The sequence below is a fragment of the Cololabis saira genome, chromosome 11 (assembly GCF_033807715.1).
Source record: "Cololabis saira isolate AMF1-May2022 chromosome 11, fColSai1.1, whole genome shotgun sequence".
NCBI lineage: Eukaryota > Metazoa > Chordata > Actinopteri > Beloniformes > Belonidae > Cololabis > Cololabis saira.
In genome coordinates this window covers 21,668,722-21,691,837 of record NC_084597.1, presented here as the reverse complement: position 1 = coordinate 21,691,837, position 23,116 = coordinate 21,668,722, and the positions used below count along the sequence as shown (strand labels likewise).

Sequence of the window (23,116 nt, the reverse complement as noted above, 5' to 3'; positions counted from 1 at the left end):
CATCTGGACTAGCGCTATCTGGACCAGCGTCAGCTGGACCAGCACCATCAGGACTAGCGCTATCTGGACTAGCGCCCCTCTGGACAAGGGACATCTGGACAAACGACATCTGGACTAGCTCTATGTGGACCAGCACCATCAGGACCAGCGCCCTCTGGACAAGCAACATTTGGATCAGCATCATCAGGACCAGCAATCTGGACAAACGACATCTGGACCAGCGCCATCTGGACAAACAACATCTGGACCAGCACCATGAGGACCAGCGCCTTCTGGACCAGCGCCCTCTGGACCAGCGTCTTCTGGACAAGCAACATTTGGATCAGCATCATCAGGCCAAGCAATCTGAACAAGCGACATCTGGACCAGCACCATCAGGACAAGCGCTATCAGGTCAAGCGACATCTGGACTAGCCCTATGTGGACCAGCACCATCTGGACCAGCACCATCTGGACAAGCGCTATCAGGTCAAGCGACATCTGGACTAGCCCTATGTGGACCAGCACCATCTGGACTAGCTCTATCAGGACAAGCGACATCTGGACCAGCACCATGAGGACCAGCGCCTTCTGGACCAGCGCCATCCGGACAAACGACATCTGGACCAGCACCATCAGGACAAGCAATCTGGCCTAGCATCATCTGGACTAGCGCTATCTGGACCAGCGTCAGCTGGACCAGCACCATCAGGACTAGCGCTATCTGGACTAGCGCCCCTCTGGACAAGGGACATCTGGACAAACGACATCTGGACTAGCTCTATGTGGACCAGCACCATCAGGACCAGCGCCCTCTGGACAAGCAACATTTGGATCAGCATCATCAGGACCAGCAATCTGGACAAGCAACATCTGGACTAGCGCCATCTGGACTAACTCAGAAGACCAGCACCAGCTCAGTTTGGCAGCCAATTAAACTCCAACGTGGTTTAACTTCTTAAGACACATGATGATAAATCAGTCACAACAACATATAACATGTTTCATGAGAGCTTATTTAAAAAAGGTTTTCACATGAAAGCTCATTAAAGCCATATTGGGGCAGATTTTCAACACAAGAAAAAAAAACATAAATACAAGACACTGCAGCAGTTTAGCTGAGTTAAAGGTTGTGAGATAATCCGAGTCCAGCGGGTCACAGCAGTGCTCTGAATTATTGTTACAAAAACCATATAAATAAGTATTAAATAAAAGGTTCTGACATTTATTTATTTCTGTCCTCGAGAAAACAAGTTAAATCATTCGAGTTGAGCTGCTCCGCCTTCCTCTCCAAACATCCTGAGCTTCACACCCTGTGGTCCGGGCCAGGAATGACGTCGGATCTACGTGGTGAAAACACGGGAACCTGCCCTCCTGCTCCTGACCCACTCTGCCCTTTGTCCCTGGACCTCCTCATGTCCACAAACTGGACTGCTGAGAGAAGTCTGACGTTAACATCAATTAACGTCATAAAAAGAAAAGGAAAGAGGACAGACGCTCGAGTGACTTAAGAAAACATGGTTCTCTTTCAAACAAAAGCCAATATTCATCAAAAAGTTGTGCTTTGACATTTTTTTAAAGGTTTTTGTGGCACTAGTGGCCTTTATTGAGAGAGTAGGTAGACAGGAAACGGGTAGAGAGGGGGAGGAGGCATTGCAGTATAGAACGACAGGCCGGGACTTCAGCTTGCGCGAGGACTATAGCCTCTACAAATGGCGTCCGCTCAACCCACTTACCTATCCGGGGCCCCTGTGCTTTGACATTTTAAAGAAATACAACACCGTTGTATTGAAGTGGGCACACGTGAACTCCTCTTACTTTCAATAAATACCATCTTTGGCTAAAATAGACTCACTATTGGTAGAGCAGATTATATTTACATCTTTAATATCCAAGCAGTCCACTCGCGAGATACATGGAGTTAAAGTTGGAAATGTTGCCGTAAACATTGTCTCTCCTCTGAGCGTTTCCGGGGCGAACACACTAACGCGGACACATGCTATCTAAACATCAGCGGTCCAAGAGCTCCCACGCTGGAACGCTCAGAGTTCCTAGTGAGTTCCTGCAAGTCTGCGCTCCAGCCTACTTTCTCTTCCTGCCCCGGCCCCTCCTGCCGCGGCTGGATGAGGGGCCCGCCAAGCCCAGTTCGTCGTCCGTTGGGTTGGCCGGGATGTTGATCTGTCCGTCCTGGATTTCGCTGCGGGCCTCGGAGGACAGCTGTTCGATATTCCGCTGCGTCTCCAGGTAAAACATGACGTCTCTGAGCTGCTCCTGCAGCTCCGCTATGACCCCCTCCTTACGCTCTCCTGCAGGACCGACAGACACACCAGCACAAAACACACAACATAACTCAAATCCCACTTGAACAGACGGAGGACGAGGTCTCCGACTTGCAACAAACCGTGTTTTAAACGCAGTAGATGCGGGGTGACGTTTACTCCCAAGAGGACAAACCCCTGGGATGTCGTACACTTGTAAATGATCTCTAAACAGCTTGAAAGTGGTTTAATAACTCCAGATCGATGAGCAGCTGCTGCTGTCGGACCATTGCTGATGTCTTTCCCTCTTGGCATTGTGGGAACACACCGGACTTCAAAAAACTGTCAGAATATCTGCTTTTATTGAGGCGTGAACTCCTGCTAAAGATCCGCCCATTGACGGCTGACGACCGGCATAGTTTATAGCTTTACAACTATCACAACAACCACTGAGACCCGATACAAAAGCATCGGATTAGAGGAGGAGTTATGAGCTCCAGAACACGAATGATTCATGTCGTTTCTTGATGAAGAATTAAGGAGCAATATTTTTTATTCATCAAGGATAAATGTGTGTCCAAATGTTTATGATATGAGAGTGTGATTTACTCAACACAAAAAGGGGAACAAAAGAAGTATTTGATGGAAAATTCTGAAGACTCGAAGCTTTTAACTCATTCACCTGTAAGCGAGGCTGGTTTTAGGGGGGGCAGGGGTGGGCTGTGCCCACCCAAACGTGCATCTGCCCACCCAATCAAAGTTATGGAGATCCTTTATTTTTTTATAATTTTCTTTTTTTATAAATATAAAAAAATATCACAGAATATCTGTACCGTTTCTGATTGGGTGGGCACTGCGCATCATTTTTAGACACAACGATGAACGCATACCGCAAAAGTTGTGTCTCAGCGGAGGGACCCGACGTCCCAGCAAAATGAGCACAGCACAGCAAAATGAGCACAACACAGAAGTGTTCAGAACAGCACACAGAGCACACACTGAAGGCTGATTTATGGTTCCGCGTTACACCAACGCAGAATGGTGCGCGTCGCCGCGTACCCTACGGCGTAGGCTACGGCGTAGGCTACGACGTAGGCTACGGCGTAGCCGTGGCAACAGAGCCTGCACGGCACCGCGGCGCACCGCCACGGCGCTCTCCGCCCTCGCCGGGATGGAGACGCCTCCATCCCCACGGACCCCCATACTGGGGAAGTGGTATTTTTGGCTGCGTTTTCTTGTTTTCTGCGCCATTCTTCAGCAAACGTGACTCGTGACTCGAGTTTTCCGGCAAGATTTTCAACGTGACGAGTGCGTGCATGGGACAGAGGGGGGCGTGGGCGGGACGGGCATCTGATTGGTTCTTTCCCCCCTGCCAATCCTCTGGTCCTCTGACCAATCCGTGCCACTCGGTGCGCAAAAAACAGATTGGTCAGAGTTTTTACAGGATTAAAGCTGTCAGAGAGGTCGGATTCTTTTCTTTCCTTTTTCTGAACACATTATTCACTGGCTACTCTCAGGATGGAAGGACCATTTCACCCAGTATAACACTAAATGTTTTTGAATACGATTGCAGACTATACCTTTAACTAAAGCTGCTCTTTTTTTTTTTTTTTTTTCCTCAAAAAATATTTCTCAAAGGCGAGGTTCCCGATAGGGTCACTGTAGGGGCCAAATAGTTTCTTTCCACTCATCATGCCTCATTCTTCCCATGTAAACAAAGGGTTGTGTTTGGGGAAAATTCCTGTCTGAAATGCAGCGCTGCACTGGAGCAGTGTTTCCGGCTGTGCAGGTGGGTAAACTGTTTTAAGATCAGGTTCTGTCTCCAAACTAGTCTAAATCACTCAAAACGAGGTGCGTGTCGGCCAGCTGAGCGTCTTTCAGAGCTCAGGAAGGAACGACTACCCAGAGTGCTCTGGACAGAGTGAAACTACAGTCATGGAGTAGTTTGCATTGCCCATTTATGGTATAAAGTGGGCGTGTAGAGGGCGGGATATGAGGCGAATTCACGTGCTCAACCTTCCAGCTGGACTGTGATTTATAAAGAGAACATTGCGTGCAGATGTGCGTGCACACAGTTTTATAAATCAGGATTTTTTTGTGCGCAAGCCATTTTTGGCTTTTGAGCGCACGTACACTTTTAGTATGAATCCTACGCACTCTTTTATAAATGAGGCCCCTGGTCTTTTTATCAGTTCCCAGAGTCAAAACCAGACATGGATAAGCTGCATTCATTCAGCTTGTATGCTCCACATGTCTGGAACAAACTCCCAGAAAGCCTCAGATCAGCTGAAACACAGTTTATTTAAGTCCAGGTTCGAAACACACCCATTCTCAGCTCCATCTGAATAAAGATCCAAATAAAGCTTCTAGTTTAAATCTTGCTTTTTATTTATATTTTAATGTCTCTGTAAAGCACCTTGAATCACCTTGTTGTTGAAATGTGCTATACAAATAAACTAGCATAGCCTAGCTTGCCTGGTCTAGCCTTGTCTGGCCTAGCATGTGTCAGCCGTAACAACCCCTCCAGATAAAACCCAGGAGAGTCACTGAGCCGATCTGACCCACCCACTCTGTAAACCTGCTGTTTTGGGGCCTCCGTCATGGAAACGTGAGGAGTGCATTTGACACACAAACACAGCAGAGCTCGTCTTCAAAGACAGACTTTGAAGGAAAAATACTGGTGCATATTAAGAGGAGTTTCCACTCAAACCTCTAACCTGACATTTATGCTGCCTTCAGGCAAAGCTTTGCAGAGCAGCTTTCTGCTGCTGTGTTTTCCCGTGTTGTGCCTCGGTCTGAAAGCAACATTGTTCAAAGGATGAGTAATGGTGGTAGAACTTCATGGTGACTGAACTCGAGCAGGAGGACCTGATCTAAAGGATAAGAGGTTCGTGATTTTGTCAAAGCTTATGACCTCAACCTCCCCCTGCAGCTGCAGAAATCGGCCGCAGGCTGATGTGCAGCAAAATTTGTTTATGATTTGCAAATACTACTGTGTAACAAGGAAATATTTGCTGAAAGTACGTCCAGGAAATCAACTTCTGGATCTTTAAAAGACCCAGCGTTTTTGAGGTTTGTTTAGAAGCCAGCAGCCACTGCAGTCCACATTTCTTCCCCAGCGCTCTCTCCCTGAGACGTCCAGTTTCTGGGGAATTTCCAGCTCAGATCAACAGGTTTCAGGAGCGAAATGTGACGCGAGGCTGAGCAGGTAAAACAGGGAGGTGAGACGATGACTTGATTGTCTCTAACAGATTATGATAACTTCCATCTACAACACTTAACAACTGATGATGTGATCTGACTTGTACAGTTAAAAAGACTGATGATGCTAGCATCGTCTTTTAACAATTTGCACTAGTTTGTTGATTTATACAGTGCTGTTGCAAGTGCTGCACATGCCTCCGCTAATGTTCATGGTGTTGTTGATGTTGTTAATGTGCCGTCTGTGTCTGTCTGTACTGCAGCATTGTGGCCTCTACTCCGAGACCAATTTCTCCCGTGGGAGATTAATAAAGTAAACCTTGACTTCATTCCCCTCCTGTGCCCGTTTCTGCTTGACAACATGTTGCATGACAAACTTGTAAAAGCATCTCCATCTGATAAAATATTTGACTTTTAGAGTCAAATCTTTGGTTTCATGCAGTGAAAACATTTAACGCTCTAATAACCTCCCCAATCAACTGAAGATTGAAGATTCTTTGTTGTGTAACATAATTTTTTTTTAGCGGTTTTGAGGTTGACCTCTGGTTGACGCATGTTCTGGCGCCCCCATGTGGAGCCGTGTTGCGCTGTGGGCGTCTGCACGAGGTCGTATCTCAGGAACGGCTTGATTGACACCTGACTTTAGGCATCATCTGATCAAAACAAAGAAAAAGAAAGTTTTCTCTTTTCTGAGACGTAAACTACATATATGATCTTGTGCTTCAGACCATCCTGTCATGAAAGCTAAGATGCACCAGTTCTCAGCACCACGTGGACACACTTGATGCAAATCATCTGGATTATGTTAGAATTTTATGAAATTGTTAAAGGTTTGAAGGGTTATTCTATAATGATTCTACGGTTGCTCTCAGGGCAGGATCACCTCCTGTTTTTTATGACTAGATTGTTAGGACTGTTTAGCTCTTTTCTCTTCTTTAGGTTAACACAACGAAGAGAAACAGAGGATTTAAAACTGATGGGTCCCATCCTGTTTTTCTTCAAGTATTAGTTGTCTTAAAACTTTTCTGGGTTGACACCTCAAGCGGGAGGCAATCAACACTAACAGAGATATGAAGCTGAAGGTGTGACATGTTTGGGTGTCTTTCCTCGCAGCTGGCTCCACAGATGGGGTTCACATACGAAACACCTCCGTTTTCAGTATAAATACGACTGGATCGATGACCAGTGTGTATTTCTCTCCTACCTCTGTGGCTTTAGAAAGGTGTACGTCCGACTGGAAAATATTGTGCATGATATAATAAAAGTTTGTATTAACATTTGATTCTGTTCACTGGTTTTCTTATGGTGCACCAGACAAACGGACACGCAGATCTTTCAATTACGTCTGTGTTGTGATCTTTTACCAAACTTCTCACCCGCTGGTGGGATAATCGCAGCAACAATCACGACGCGCCAGCCCTTTGGGACGTGTCTGGACAATGTCAGGGCTGCTGTGAGGCTGCAGAAACATCCACATGTCCTTCTGCTGAGCAGTTATGATGCAACCTCGGACGATCAACGACAAATGACTAACATTTATTTATCCATTTGATAAAAATGAAGCAAAAAAAGAAATTCATGACAACCCAATGATCAGCAGATAAAAGCAGATGTTTTGGCAGTTTTCTGGTCCCGAGTATTCAGATGTTAATGAATGAAACACTGTGTTCACACAATGCCAAGAGGGAAAGGTTTAAGTAATAGTCTAAGAGAAATCATTGTTGCTGCACATCAACATGGAAACAGATCAGAAAACTGTTTTCAATCAAGTGGAGAATATTCTGGACAGTTGCCAGTCATCCCAGGAGTAAACGTCCCAGCAAATTTACATCTAGAGCAGACTCAGTGACGCCCAGAGGACTGTCTAAAAGCCTAACCCTGGATTCACACTGAAAGCGTCAAAAATATCCTGACACCTGCATTGCGCTGCTTGGTGGATTCACACTGAAAGCTGCATGTACTGTCGACGCCTGCAGTGGGCGGGGCTTTCAAGCTGCGCTGCAGAACTGGAGGGAACAAAGTGTATATAGCCTACTCATATCTATATGTAGCGTGCACATCTTCAGTTTCCTATTTCACCATGGATCACACTTTGGGAAGCCTTCTTTATATTTTAGCATTATTTCCGCATAGATACGAGTGAGTCTGATGCTCCTTAACAAGTTTGGTCCGCGGATCAACAGCAACCATCAGAGTCGTTGGTCCCGGTGAAGCTGCAGTCTGTCTGCGGTGAACACTGACACACCGGGTCGGAGCGGATTTGGTCATAATGTTTAAACTGTGTTTTGTGATTAATGAGCACGGTTTTTAATTATTTTGCGTTGGATCGATGTAGCAAATAAAATCATTCGGACCATACAGCCCCTCAACCCTCAGTTACGTGTTTCACATGAGCAGATTTCAGGTAAAAACGGCAGTCAAATCAGCAAAAATGTTAGTTTACTGGATTAAATATATTAATTCCTCATAAAATAAGTTTGTTTTTTTTTAAAGATTTTTTCTTTGGCTCTAGTGGCCCTTTATTCAAAGTGTACAGACAGGGATTCAAACCTGCGACCGCTGCAGGAGGACTGTAGCCTCAGTATATGAGCCGCTTGCTTGAGCCACTACGCCACAAAGCAGCTCGATGAAATGAGTTAGTTAGTGCACAGCTATGCTCATGTGAATGAGTGTACACGAAAGTACAATCTGCATTGAGGCTTCTCACTTCGGGAATCCCGGTCTGTGATTGGACGCTGCCTCGGCGTCGCCGCTGCTCATTTGCATAAAGTTGAGATTTTTCAACTTCAAATTGACGCTCTGGGCGCGCTGCTCCCGACGCCTCTGCTGCTTCTGCTGCCTCTCGACGCACGCTTTCATAGAAAAGCAGCCGGACGCTTTCAGTGTGAATCCAGGGTAAGAGCATCTGAAAGCCTACAGACCTCAACGAGCATGAAGAACGACATCACTCACCGCTCTCTTTTCCTCTGCGCTCTTCTTCGGCCAGCTGGGCCTGCAGCTGCACCTGATTGGATCTCAGACAGCGGTTCATCTCCTGCTCCTCCTTCAGCTCTTGGCTCAGCTTCAGCACTCGAGTGTTCAGCTGGGTGCACCTGAGCGATCAAAGGCAACCAGACCGTGAAGATACCGGAAATGAAAACAAATCACAGAATTCCTCCAACGCAGCAAAGATTTTGACTTGACATAGCAGGAAAACCAAAACCAAGAAATGTGCCGATAACTGACACCTAACAAGCACACCTGTTGGTACATGCCCCTAGCTACCTGCAGCCTGTTACCACAACAAAGCGCTGCACATACAAAACATTTCCTGCAAATTTTCATCGGAACTCTTATCTCCTGGTTGAAAATTCTTGGAAATCCTGGGAAAGGTGTGTGTGTGTGTGTGTGTGTGTGTGTGTGTGTGTGTGTGTGTGTGTGTGTGTGTGTGTGTGTGTGTGTGTGTGTGTGTGTGTGTGTTGCAACCATATATTTCTACATTCCTGTTCTTGTATTCCAGCTATTTCTTCTCAGTAATAAAACACAGAAATTGAAAAGCAGACACCAACAACCCCAGAAGAAATTCAAAAAGCCGCTGCAATCACACCCTGATGACGGTTTCAAAACAAAAAACATTACTTTTTATCGATACTCTGCTTGTCTTTGCTTATCTCTCCCAATCGCTGCTCCAGGTTATCGCAGCGCTCCAGCGTCTCCTTAAATTTAGCCTTCATGTTGTTGATCTGAGGGACAAATGAACAGTAAAGACATTTTAATGAGCTCAAGACTCAGAAATGAGCCGGTTAAAAGAGAGTTCTGGAGTTAAAAACAACCCAACGTTTGTTGTTAGATGGTAAAGGCTGTGATCTAGTGGAAAATGGGGACAGAGCCACGTCTAAATTCATTTCCATTTCTAACAAAAGCTAAAATAGGAAGGTATTAGAAAACACTAAGGGCCCGATTTACTAAGATCTTAAATAAAGAGTACTAAATTGCGTGTGCACTGAAAAAGTTTGCGCGTGCTGTTGTGTGTTTTGCGGGTGATCAACTAAGATTGCGTGCGCAATTGATAACAGGTGCAAACCTCAGTATTTAAATGAGGTGTTGCGTGTCTTACGGTTTGCGGCGCAAACTTTGCGCCATGGAGAGTCTGGATGGAAAGCAGGATATAGTCGCAAGCGCAAAATGAAATTTGACGAGTCGGAGTTAGAGATATTAGTGGACGAGGCAAATTGTTGTGCCGTATTCAGCACCCCTGCCGTGAAAAGCACCCCCTCGTATATTCAATGATAAGTAGACAAAAAAAACAACACACTGACACTTCAATATATTTATATATACACACTCACACAAACACATACTTAGGAGTTTATATTATATATATTTACAAATATTATGGAAGACAACACAGTAAGCAGGCTATTAATTAATGACATCAATAACCATTTACCCGATTTTTGTTATCTGTGACTGTGATTGTGGGAAAGTATGACTATTGTGGAATCCATGAGCGCATTTAAACATGAATCATTAACACAAAACTGGACGCTAAACAGAACATGCACGGAATGAGAATATCATTTTTGTCAGACGAGGGGGTGCTTTTCACGGCAGGGGTGCTGAATACGGCACAACACCGGGGTATGACAACTGCAGAACAGGCGCACAATAAGAAACACTTTTTTCTCCATGAAAACACGTGATTTATTTATTATCACAAACAAAAAAAATGAATGTGCCTCCTGTGGCAACCTTTTGCTGAATAATACTCGATTTAACATTCAAATAAAATATTTCTCCTTTTGCATGTGGAGATTAGCACCTTCCTTTCGAACGTATTAAATACAGATGCAATCACAATCCCCGCAATTACTTTCAGGCTTGGTAAATCTCATTGCGCATGGTAAATGGACCAATTTGCATCTTCCCCTCCCAGTATTTAGCGATTTCTGGCGGGTACGCCCCATATTGATTATTCATCAGGGCAAAAGTACTAAATGAATAGCGTGTGCTATTTTGCTCATTTGAGAGACGCAGTCCTCTTTGCACGCTGTTAGTAGATCAGCTGGCACTTTGGTTTGCGGGTGCTGTCAAGTTTGCACACGTTTTTACACACGCAAACCTTTAGTAAATCAGGCCCTAAGAGTTGCAGGGACATCAACAAAACCACTGAAGTGGACTAAAACATAACACACGCTGCAAATATAGCCTCTCTAGGAATAAACCTAATATTCCATCAATCTAGTGGGAATTGTTTTATCTTAAGCTGTGAATGCAAACACACGTTCACTTCTGTATCTGAACCGCTTTGATTACGGCCATCTTGGTCCGTAGCGAAAGCTGACGCTCTGTTCCCTCTGATCACGGACCCGCTGGTGTTTTAACTCCAGAACGCTCCTTTAACACAGTTACACAGAAAAGTCAAAGCCACCGGTACCTCCTCAGCCGTTTCCTTCTCCAGATGGACGATCTTGTTCTCCCAGTAAACCCTCTGGGACTCCAGCTGGCTCGTCAGCAGGTACGAGTACTGCGGGCAGCAGCGAGAGCTCATTACATCCTCTGAAGGTGCTTCAGCAAACAAACAAACTAAGAGAGCTAAATGCTGACCTCTAGCTGGAGTGCATCAATTTTCTCCTCTTGGCAGGTCTCTCCTTCACACTCAAACTGCACCATCTTCCCATCCGTCTTACTGGCCACGAGCCGGTGGACGTAGTTATCTGCATTACGAGAGCGACAGTGAGCGACACGGAAAGAAAACGGTTGGTTTTTGCATCAGTTGTGAAACAAGGCGGCCGGCGTGAACGTAGCACCTCCAGCGTAGTCCCAGACACGGTGGTTTGTGAGCTGCATGGCGTACGTGTGCTGCGTTTCCTCGAAGTGCTTGTAGGCGTGACGGCTCACATACCGACCGCAACCGATGTGTCCGCAGATCAAACAGATCCACAGGTTCTGCAGCAAATGGCAATGAGGACGCGTTTAGGTGACAGACAACAGAGAAGGGCGCGTGGATGGTGCGGGTACCTGCCTCCTGAACGCCGCACTCAAAGCATTTGTTCTCTTCCACGGGTTCTGGAGTCTGACAGTATCTGCACACCGGACACCTGAAAACACAGTATGCATTCAACTCCACGTGCAGAAAAGAACAAAAGCAAAACAAACACACGTGTGGCATGAAGCCTGGAGAGAGATCCAGAGAAGCCGGACTCAGGTGACATCATGTGAGCGCGTCCTTTATTCACATTTGACCCGCAGGACCTGAACCGTCATGCACGCAGTAGAGTCGCTGAACAACTGGCTGCTCGTCAGGAAGCAGCTTATCTGTAGTGGAAAGTTGTTTTTTTTGTAGGCGTCACCACAGTAGACTTTCCTGCTCCCAATATCGATATCTTTATCCTGGAAGCCCTTCCTGACTACTGTTTCCGTTTACCAGCGGACCAGCAGGTGGGGCGGTTTGGGCGAGGGGGCAACGTGAGGTTCAGAGTCTATAGCCAACCACCCTAACAATGTTAGTTTTTATACCTTTAGCTTTAAATTATTGGCGTTAAAACTGGCAAAACTGGTCCGACGATCCACTGAGAAACCTGTGTTTTTTTTTTTTTAAATATATTTTATTCAGATTTTTTTTTTCCATTTTATCACTGACTCTAACATGCAAGTGATAATGCCCGGGACTGACTTAGGTAGTCAGTAGTGACAGACTAAGTCATTCCTGGGCATTGCTCCCCTCTACCAACCCCGGGAGGCCCTGCACTGAGCTCAAGAGTCCTCCTTACTTGAGGAGTGAGCAGGCTGCATCTTTTCTCCGGCCGGACGTAGCGCGTGGAAGGATCACGTTATTCCGGCCAGATCCTCCCCACCCCATCTGGTGGCCCGGTTGGCCAGAGGGGGCAGTATAGCCCAGGACTGCTGCATGTTTTTGTGAGGGTAGCTCACATTAGCTACCCTTAGATGTTTATTTGTATATATGTCAACTAGTACCACATTTGTTTATTTACTGCCTAAAGAGCGAAATAACCGGAGTCAAATTCCTTGTTGGACAATGTTCGAACCTGGCCAATAAAGATGATTCTGATTCAATGGAACACGGGGAGAACATGCAAACTTCAGAAAGGCCCTTTCACCAACCCCACCCAGGGTGTGGGTTCTGAAGTCATGGGGGAACTAACACGCACTTCAGCGCCCACAGCGTCCCCGGCAAGAATTGAACCCAGGGCTTTCTAGCTGTGAGACGGCTGCATTACCAGCTGCGCCACCGTGCCCCTGAGGAAACCTGGTTTGACCTGATATTACTTGATTTAATAATGTTTTTGTGATCACTAGTAGGAATGGGCAATATTGTACCGTTCACGATAAACCGTCAAAACAATTCCCCACGGTAAGAATTTGTCATCTCGGGGTAAAAACGATAAATTCCCGTTGATGACGTTTTTGTGTAAAGGAAGGAAGGAAGGAAGGAAGAAAGGAAGGAGCCTAAAAAGAAAGAAAGAAAGAAATATATGAGCCTGAAAGACAGAAAGAAAGAAAGAAAAAGAAAGAAAGAAAGAAATGAGCCTAAAAAGAAAGAAAGAAAGAAAGAAATTAGCCTAAAAAGAAAGAAAGAAAGAAAGAAAGAAATGAGCCTAAAAAGAAAAGAAAGAAAGAAAGAAAGAAAGAAAGGAGCCTAAAAAGAAAGAAAGAAAGAAATATGAGCCAGAAAGAAAGAAAGAAAGAAAGAAAGAAAGAAAGAAAGAAAGAAAGAAAGAAATGAGCCTAAAAAGAAAGAAATGAGCCTAAAAAGAAAGAAAGAAAGGAGCCTAAAAAGAAAGAAATATATGAGCCTGAAAGAAAGAAAGAAAGAAAGAAAGAAAGAAAGAAAGAAAGAAATGAGCCAAGAAAGAAAGAAAGAAAGAAAGAAATTAGCCAAAAAAGAAAGAAAGAAAGAAAGAAAGGAGCCTAAAAAGAAAGAAAGAAAGAAACAAAGAAAGATAAATTCCCATTGATGACGTTTTTGTATTGGTATTTTTTTTTTATCGTTATCGGGATAAATGCCAGAAATTATCGTGATACATTTTTTAGTCCATACCGCCCATCCCTAATCACTAGAAGCCAAAACTAACATCCAATTAAGTGCACAGCCCTACCACAGGTAAAAAGTTCATTTCCAAAGCAGCAAATTCAGAAAACTGCACGACATGTATAAACATTTGCTTTAAATGAGTGAGAATGACGCAATAATTAATGAATCGCTGACGTGTTAGAGACCAAACCAAAGCTGGATTTATCACAGAGCCGAAGATTTTAATCAACATTCACCTTATTTGTCACCTGGTAGTGTCACAAACGTTTTGCAGAGAAGGCTCAGATTAACCGATGCTCCACTCTCAGTCCTGTCTTGGCCGGACTGGCTCCGCCTCTTACCCAACACGTCCGCACTAAGCTGCTAGCTCAAAAGTCAGCGGCTTATCCAATGTTCCCGCCTCCGTCAAAGATCCAAACATCACTAGTCTTTACACACAGCTGGGCTCAGAGCAGTCCTGACGTTAACCAGCGCTCCGCAAACAGGAAGCTCATGTTTCATGAGCCGTGATATAAGAAATCTCCTGCTCAGTTCTACATAAGCTGTCAGACCTGCACAAGATGTTGAAGCTGGTCTTCCTCACCTCTCTGGCATCTGAAAAATGTTTTATTTGTAAGTGCCTGTGGGCGGCTGAAGGGGCCTTACCAGCTTCATAAGGCCTTCAGAGTCCCTGATCTATAAACATTCAACACTTATAAACTCCAGATGATGGACAAATATTTATCCGGACTGTGGAAACACAGTAAAACGTGCGTGTAAACAACTTACGAGGCGTCTTCCCACCGCTGGAGACACTGGCTGTGAAAGCTGTGGTTGCAGAGCGTGGTGAGGATGCCGTTAACGGACTCGTCCATCCTCTCCAGGCACACGGTGCACTTTGGCAGCTCGGTCAGCTCCATCACCGGCAGACTGGCTCCCTGAGGAGGAGGAGGGAGACGAGAAGGGGGAGGAGGAAAAGGGACGAAATTAAAAGCAATTAGAGCCTGGAGATTAGGGGTGGGCAAAAATATCGATATGGCAATATATCGCAATACTTTTCCAGCCGATTCAATATCGATATTCAAAATTTGAATATCGATTTATTTATTTTTTTTATCCCCGATCTTTTTCCCATTATATCACCCAGTGCTCCTACCTAAGTGACAGTCCTGGGCATTGCCACTCTCTACCAACCCTGGGAGGCCCTGCACTGAGCTCAGGTTTTATTTCACGTTTTATTTCATTTTACAATTCATTTTTTATATAACACAATTGCCTGTCCTTAAAAAATGAAAAATAATGGACAGAGGTTTATTTATTTATGGATTTATATCTATACTGACTGATCACTGTGCCTGTCCTTGGTTTTAGTACCCATCTTTCTTGTGTTTATTATCATTTGCCACATAATTAAAGCAACCTCATACTAAATTTAATGTTAATTTCATATGATGTAAATAATATGAAAAACATATACAAATATGTTGTAACTTTAGCTTGTGTAGTTATAATAAAACATTGTTTTGACTCAGTTTGTCCCATGAATTGTCACTATAATCTGATGAACGTGCAACTCGGATTTTAAGATCCATCACTATCATCTGATGTACATATATACAACTTGGATTTTAAGATGTGTAATGCATTTTTTAATTTTTCGGTGAACTATGTAGAATATAATAATCGGGATATCGCAATTTTTATCGTATCGTGGCTCAAGTATCGTGATGCGTATCGTACCGTGAGGTCCTTCCCAATACCCACCCCTACTGGAGATGACGCTCCACGTTAAGAGGAAGGTTTTAAGGTTTCAGTTCTAAATTATGGTATTGTCAGTCATCCCCTCTTCCTCACTGCATCTGCTCCTCATAGTGGGAAGCAGCCAGGCTTCATATGCCAGGCTTCAGTGGAGACACAACAAAGTGGTCTGCACTTACACAGCTCCTCTTCTGGCTTGTTTGGGTTCTACAAAGGGCTTCACACCACAGCTTAATTCACCCATACAAAGATCCTCGTTATACTGTTCATGTGGACAGTCGACTCAGCCCCCTGAACCAGAGACGCCCCAGAACACAGGTCTCTAGGCTGCCGATTCTTGATTAGGATTAAACCAAGACTCAAAGGTTGGAGTAGGTCGTCCTGCAGCTGTGGAGTCAGCAGATCAGTCTTCAGACGAGATTCCATCGCTCTCCAGCTGCCACACCTACACACCTGTCAATCTCCTGCTCCAGTCTTCTCTCACAACAAGACCTCCGGATGCTTAAACTGCTCCACGTGAGGCCCTTACCTTTGAAATGTGGGTGGACCTGAATCTGGACCTGTCGATCTGCTTTCCTACGTTGCTTTGACGTGAAAGTCCCTACTCTCGGTTTCTGTTTGGCCATTCTGTCCCCTCGGGTGAACCAGTTTTAGTCTGACGGTGGAGTTGTAAGTGGACAGGTATGTTTGATCTTTATGCGTTTCTCAGACCTGCCCCCTCCCCCTTGCCATGAGAATCTAATCACCATCAGTGAGGACAACGAATCCCAGGTTGTCCCTCAGGATGCTCCCGTGCTGCAGAATTAAGATGAGTTCAGATGAGTCACAAATACGCTGTAAAGCACTCGCAGAGTCTAGAAAAAGCTTCAAAAGGCTTCTGTGTATGTGGAACATCACCATCAGTTAACTGGAGGTTGACACATTGTGGTTTAACCCAACAATAGAAGGCTTAAACCTCATATTAGCTGGATTATCTCGACAGAAACCGACAACTGGAGGTCTTCCAACAAAAACATAAACTCAGTGACTAAAAAAAAGAAACAAAGAGCCTGTTATTCTTCATGGTATCCACTGTGGTTGTCAAACAATGCTGTGCATTCATTGCTCCCGTCAGGTGATATTAACTTTGCATCTTTTTATAGCAGTTAACTTCAGGGGCGTAACCGTACAATGTAAACAGGTTATGAATCAGTGCTGCAAAGGCTCATGGGAGTGTGCACATGTTTGTCTGTGTTTATGATGATGTGATGATGATGATTCTCATGAGCCAGGACGGTCCAGCAGGCCACTCTGCTGCGTCTTTGTCATTAAATTTCTTGTAGTTTGCTGCCCCCATGTGGTCAGATGTGGTACTACATGGTGTAACTTTAAGATTTCAAGCAGATGTACGCATGATAGCGTTTCTGAGCAGAAAAAGATGTATTTAATCATCGTGTTTCTGAACACAGCATCATCATGTGCATCTGAGAGCTTGTCACAGGTAGAAGCACCTGCTAACATAACAACTGGGCGTGTTTAAAGACCAAAAACACACCCAGAGGTGACCGTGGAGGAGGTCAGAACCAAAACAGGCTTCGATCTTTGAACAAACAGAGATCACAGATGTTAAGCACTCCATCTAAGGACTCTGTCTCCCCACACAGGACAAACGGCCGGTTATATTCACCTCCTCAGACTTTATAACCTCCGCTCGCTCCACGTAGACCACTTGGCACACCGCATCCTCTATGGAGTTGAACTGGCGTCCATTACAAGCTGTGTAAAAACTGTCTGCATCAGCCTGGAAAAGACCAAAAGCGTCAACGTAAGACCACCTGTGGACTGTTTTGAGTCCGTGTGTCCACGAGTATGCTTCTGGAATCAAACTGTAGATCAGTTAAAATTTTCTAATATAACATAAATGGGGTTTGAGTGTAAGTGCAAAAAAAACAAACACACCCAAACAATGTGAGATGCAAACATCTCACCTGGGAACAAAACGTAATCAGAACCATGTACTGGTTGGGGGTGGAGTCTCGAATGATCTTCATGTGCTCCATGACATCATTAAACGGTGCCAAGAGCTTCATGAGGTCATGGCTGGTCATGGTCGCTGGAACTGTCAGGATGCAGACCATCGCGCTGCGCCTCACGTCTTCAGTCAGGGACGTCATCTTACTGTCAGAAGATAAAACCCGAAATGTTGAAAGGGCCGACAGCAGCCAGAGCAGCAGACATTGTTGGGGTCCTCGTCCCACAGACTCAGCTAACACTCACGTTCATTTGAGATCATTTTAAACTAAAAACTCACGTCTTGTGAGGAAGATCTGAATCAGTCCCCACCGTGATCACATGAACAGAACCAAACACAAGCTTGATAATCGTTCTTATCACACCTCCGATCAGACAGAGGTGATAATCCGTTTCTGTTTTACATATCAAGGTCTGATAAAATAATCATCTGGTCTTAAAAGGAGACAACCGCAAATGGAAAACAACACGACATTTACACCTCCTTATTATTTGTGGAACAAAACCTACAATGCGGAAGTAATTTGTGAAAAATGAAGTACAACCCATGAATCAGGGGCTTGTTTAGAAGCTTCCAGCAGCAATAACTTAAATAATAGTTTTCATCGGTGTCTCCTGGTTCTGGAGGGTCTGGATTTTGACCAGGTCATTCCAGAACCTTGATTATTACATTACTCATCATTCTGATGTGCATCTGTGGCTGTGTTTGGGATTATTTCCTGTCACATGACCCAGTTTGTCTCTAGAAGACTCTGGTCTACAGAGGACTTCATGGTCCACTCAAAGACTGATTGGTGTCCAGGTCCAGACCATCGTCCTCCACCACCGTGCTTGACAGTGGGTGAGGTGGTTCTGCTGGTTTCCTCCAAACATGGTTCTGGACATTAAGACCAAACATGTCCACGTTGGTCTCATGTGTCTAGAGGACCTTGTCCCAGAAGTCTGCCAGTTTGTTTAGATGCACGTTTGTGGACCTCAATCCTGCTTTCAGGTTTTCTCCTTGTTGACGTCTCTAAAGCAGCTCCCCCCCATCAGTGTTTTTCAGTTGTACCAACATGAACTTTAACGTGTTATTGTGGACTGAAGAAGTGGAGATTGAGAAATCTTTATGGCTTACAAATTCTTAACAAAAACTACACGGTTTAACTTTGGCATGAACGTGCTCAGATTCCTGAGAAAACTGACAACTATCTCGGATGTTTTGTGCTTGTGAACAGTCCTCCACACTTGAACGGTGGACTCCAGACGGTTTCAAAATGGTTCTTCTTGGTGCAACATGTCACGTGTTGTTCACCTGATACTGTGTTTACTCAATGTTAAGACCTGGTACAAACTAGCTCAATTATCTTATTAAGTATTGGTATATAAAAACAAAGATATTAGTTTTATTAAACAAACAAGGATGTACGTGCAACTCACTTGGTCTTGTAGAGGTGCATGATACCATGAACGATCTCCACCGAGGGGTTCCCGCTGAAGAAGGAGATCTGCTCCGGGAGCTGCTTGGAGGGCGAGTCTGGAGTGGTTCCTGTTACTGCGCTGCCATCCTGAACATCAGCATCCTGAGACACGTCGTGCTGCTCATTACTTCCTCCTTTGAGAAGGGAAATGAAATAGCTTCAACTCTGCTTGCAGCCTCTGATGGGTTTTACGGTTATTAAAGTTACCTAAATTGGTTTACATGTTTATTTATTTTTACAAAACTGAAGATTAATACCTTTTTTATCATGCACATAGGACAGAACAGGATTGACGTCATGAAGACTATTTTTATCTCCATGAGAGAGGATGTACGGCTGGTTTGGTTAATTTGTTGGATTATTAACAAGATGAATTAAACAATTATTAATGAATCACCATAATTTTTACCTGAGGTGACCTAATTTAAACATTGCCAATTATGGTATGATTTTACAGTTTTTATAAACTTATGCAATGTTTTATATCCTTCCACAGTTTCAATCGTTTTTCACCAAGATCTTGTTTTGTGATGGGAGCCTTGCACCTCCATATGAAGTCTTCTCCAGCTCACCTCAAATATTTTAAGGGGGGTTAATTGCTGGACTGTGGTAACCAATCCATGCTTGTCTCATCTCGTGCTTCCTGGAGCACTCTTTTACAATAAGAGCCTGATACATTCTGGCACTGTCATCTTGGAATATACAAATGTGGAAAAAAAATATCTTCTGTTAGAATAACCTGCTCTTTCAGGATATTCAGGTAACCTCATTTTTGTCTACATCAGGGGTCACCAATCCTGGTCCTCGAGGGCCGGTGTCCTGCATGTTTTAGATGTTTCCCTGCTTTAACACACCTGATTCTAATTAATCATCGTCATCAGCTTGTCATCCAGGGCTACACAATTCTGTTAATGACACAGTCACTTGTATCATGGTGCAATGAAGCAGGGAAACATCTAAAACCTGCAGGGACACCGGCCTTCGAGGACCAGGATTGGTGACCCCTGGTCTACATGTCGTCTGTGAACCGAGACCTAACAAATGAAGCAACCCCAGATCCCAGCACAGGTTTAATCTCTGCAGTACATCTCTGGAGGTTCAGTGTCACTTGTTTTTAGGGGTGGGTATTGGGAAGGACCTCACGATACGATACGCATCACGATACTTGAGCCACGATACGATACAAATTGCGATATCCCGATTATGCGATATATCCCGATATATCGCGATATTCTACATAGTTCACCGAAAAATTTAAAAATGCATTACACATCTTAAAATCCAAGTTGTATATATGTACATCAGATGATAGTGATAATTCATTGGACAGACTGAGTCAAAACAATGTAATTCAAACTTTCCATTTTAATTATGCAACATATTTGCATGAAAAAACACACTGAAACACAATGAAAAGTGCAGTGTGTGCATTATTCTTAGATACAAAATACTCAAAATAAAATGCAGTGTCTCACCCACACTGAAATCACACTGAAATCACAAAATAAAGTGCAACTAGGGGTGGGCAAAAATATTGATACGGCAATATATCGCGATACATACATTGAATATCGATATCATATCGGGAGACTATGTATCGCGATATATTGCTGTATCAATATTTTTGCCCACCCCTATTTATTTTCATCTGTGCTTACCTGGGCAGGGTTCAAAGGTCTCTATAACCATGTCCCCCATGGCTCTGCTGCCAATGTGCTGCTGCAGCATCGTTGTCCTCTCCAGGTCGGACCTTCCACTCAGAGTAAGTTTGGCTAAACCCAGAGATTTCTCCTGCAGCTCCTCCTCAGATAAGCCTTCAACTGGCATACAGTTTATATTTAATATCATATTATATAATATTTACATATTAACCGGCAAACAAATATAGCAAACATCGATCCAGATGTAATAAACTTTGCTCAAATAAAAGATTATCATCTCAGCGTCAGCGGCCATAATAGAGCGTCACTCGTTACGTCACGAACGAGACAGTGGGTGAAGTACGTTTCAGGTTGGGTGTCCGACACTCCGCTCCATTAAACAGCAGACTGCTCTCCAACACCAAACTAACTTCAGCCGTTACCTAGCACTTAGCGGCGTGGCTGTTTTAACCTGATATGACTGTCTTAAAAACAACTCACCGGCGGAGTACTGGAAACCCCGGGGGACGGGAGACCGGTCTGCCATTTCCAAGCGGATGACGACCAGCGACACACTCATGTGTTTAAGAGAAGAAAACCACTTTTATAGAAAACAAAACAAGCAGCGACAGCTACGGAGCTAACAAACACACGCAGCTGTCAACGTGAATGCTCTTCTCTCAGTCGTATAACGTATTAAGGGAATTGGTTTTGTCCACACCGTCCATAATCACAAACATTTAATGGGCGGTTTGATGCCGAATTGTGGTAAACGTCAAAACTTTGGGTGCCGCTGCGGTGACAAATACGAGAATGATCTGGTTCTTCCTCTTCAGCAGCGAGTCTGTGTTTGCTGCTCTACCGCCTCCTGCTGGTCACGGGGCGCTATTGCAACCCTTTCAGATTCAGATTCAGAAAAACTTTATTTATCTCCGAGGGGAAGACAACTGACAACTAAACCAAGGGCAAGACAAATGAGCAGCAAGACGTTCCCCAACAAACAAAACAAAAATGATATACTACATAAATTTGATAAAAAATCAATTGATACATTAAGAACAATGTACCTAACATTTCCTATACCCCCCAAAACGAAAGAAACGCACTTTAAAATTATGAACAACATTTATCCTTCTAAAGAATTACTTAGATTACGCTTTAATATCAGTGACAATATGTGCACATTTTGTGAAAATGAAATTGAAACTACGGACCATATTTTCTTCTCTTGTGATGCAATACAAACATTCTGGAACAATCTTCACAAATTTATTAAACGGAAAATTGCATCGTTCCCATCCTCTATTTCTAAAGATAATGTAACTTTTGGTATGATCTTGAAAAACAAAAATGATGAACTCTGTTGCAATGTAATCCTCTGCTTGGCAAAAAATTTTATCCACAAGAATAGGATACTAAAAACTCTCCCAAATTTACGAATTTAAAATGTATTTGAAATCTCTAAAACTTATAACAACAATTAAGGCACGAAATTTATATGATCTCTTAAAGAATTTTTTCCCTACTGAATTGAATAAAATCAGTCTGAATTCCCCCTTATAAAAGCTGCTTTTTTTCCTTACTAGTTTGATTACTTTACTAATTTAATTACTTATTTATATAAGTTCCTTTTATTTCATTATGTCTGTTTATTATTTATTTTATTCAGTCTGTTGCACTTTATGTTAAAGTATTTTAAAATATGTCACATTAGGGTCAGTTTTATGTTCCCTTGTTACTCTTTCTGGATTTCTAATGCTGTATTATTCGTCATGCTCAATTCACTCAGCTGTTGTAGTCTTTTCTATTAATAATGACGTTGAGAATATCAAATAGAATAATAGAATAAAATGAACAGATAAATGGGACATGTCTCGTTATGTACAAAAAATATATAAATATAAGAATGTCAAAAAAATTTACAATAGAGTGACTGTAGTGGTATAAATAAAAATATAAAGTGTCAGTGTAAAGTGTCGACAGTGGATGTAAACAATGTAACAGGAGTATGGAGTAGTCCGGGGGGGGGGTCTGTGGATGTGGGGGATGGTGTTTAGCAGCTGGAATTAAAAAGCAGGGTAGCTTTGGGGACAAAAGTAGCTCTCCTCCTCCCCTTTTACACCAAGCTGGTTCCAGGGCTGGTTCTGCAGGCGGTGCACCGGAGGCGCCGCCTGGAGGGGAGCCACTGAAATGCGGAGTGAAGTATGTGGGAGGGGTCCTTGATGACACCCCCTACTTTCTTCCACTAGCCCTCCCTCACTACCACTAAAAAAGAAGCCACAGATTTTAAGGCACTTGAAATCTTCCCAGGGCCCTGTCCCAATACTCCCCCTACCCCTACTTTTCAGCACCACCCCTAAATTTTGCGTGCTACGTCACTGCATGGTTTACGTTCGGGTACGTAAGCGACTGCGTAGTTACGTTTGCACATACGTTACACCATATCAGGAAGCTGAGAGCCAAAAGCTGTTTTAATTTCAGCTGTAGCGCTGTTAATATGCCAATTTATTAAGTTTTAATATTTTTTCAGGCGAAAAAGTAACCGTTAAGATCCCCAACCTGGGCTCAGTTTATCCAAATAATGCCTGTTAAGAAATTTGATCCGATGTTTTCGGAGAAGAGCCGCCGGCTCGGAGCAGCAGCAGCTCACGGCCGGGTCAACCTGCGCTGTCGTCCCGGGAAGAAACCTGCAGCTCTGTGGAGTATTACCGCTGGCTGAAATAAATCTTTTAGGAAAATAAATGTTGGTTTAATAGATGAAATCTAACAGTTGTAGCTACGCCTGTTAAGAAATTT

General features: G+C 43.8%; 1 protein-coding gene across 2 annotated transcripts; it reads right to left on the bottom strand.

Moving 5' to 3' along the window:
- Positions 1-981: 981 nt before the first annotated feature.
- brap (BRCA1 associated protein) lies at positions 982-21,169 on the bottom strand. Of its 2 annotated transcripts, none has more exons than XM_061733987.1 (13): positions 20,822-21,169; positions 20,339-20,494; positions 18,640-18,814; positions 17,178-17,367; positions 16,877-16,990; positions 14,242-14,390; positions 11,443-11,518; positions 11,228-11,366; positions 11,025-11,134; positions 10,855-10,944; positions 9,057-9,160; positions 8,391-8,530; positions 982-2,285 (listed from the first exon to the last, which is right to left on the bottom strand). In XM_061733987.1, the coding sequence occupies exons 1-13, from the start codon at positions 20,898-20,900 to the stop codon at positions 2,062-2,064; spliced, it is 1,746 nt and encodes a 581-aa protein (XP_061589971.1). In that variant the 5' UTR covers positions 20,901-21,169; the 3' UTR covers positions 982-2,061. The 2 variants fall into 2 exon arrangements, with proteins under 2 accessions (XP_061589971.1, XP_061589970.1); XM_061733986.1 differs by having other exon boundaries at positions 983-2,285; positions 20,339-20,500.
- Positions 21,170-23,116: the final 1,947 nt, after the last annotated feature.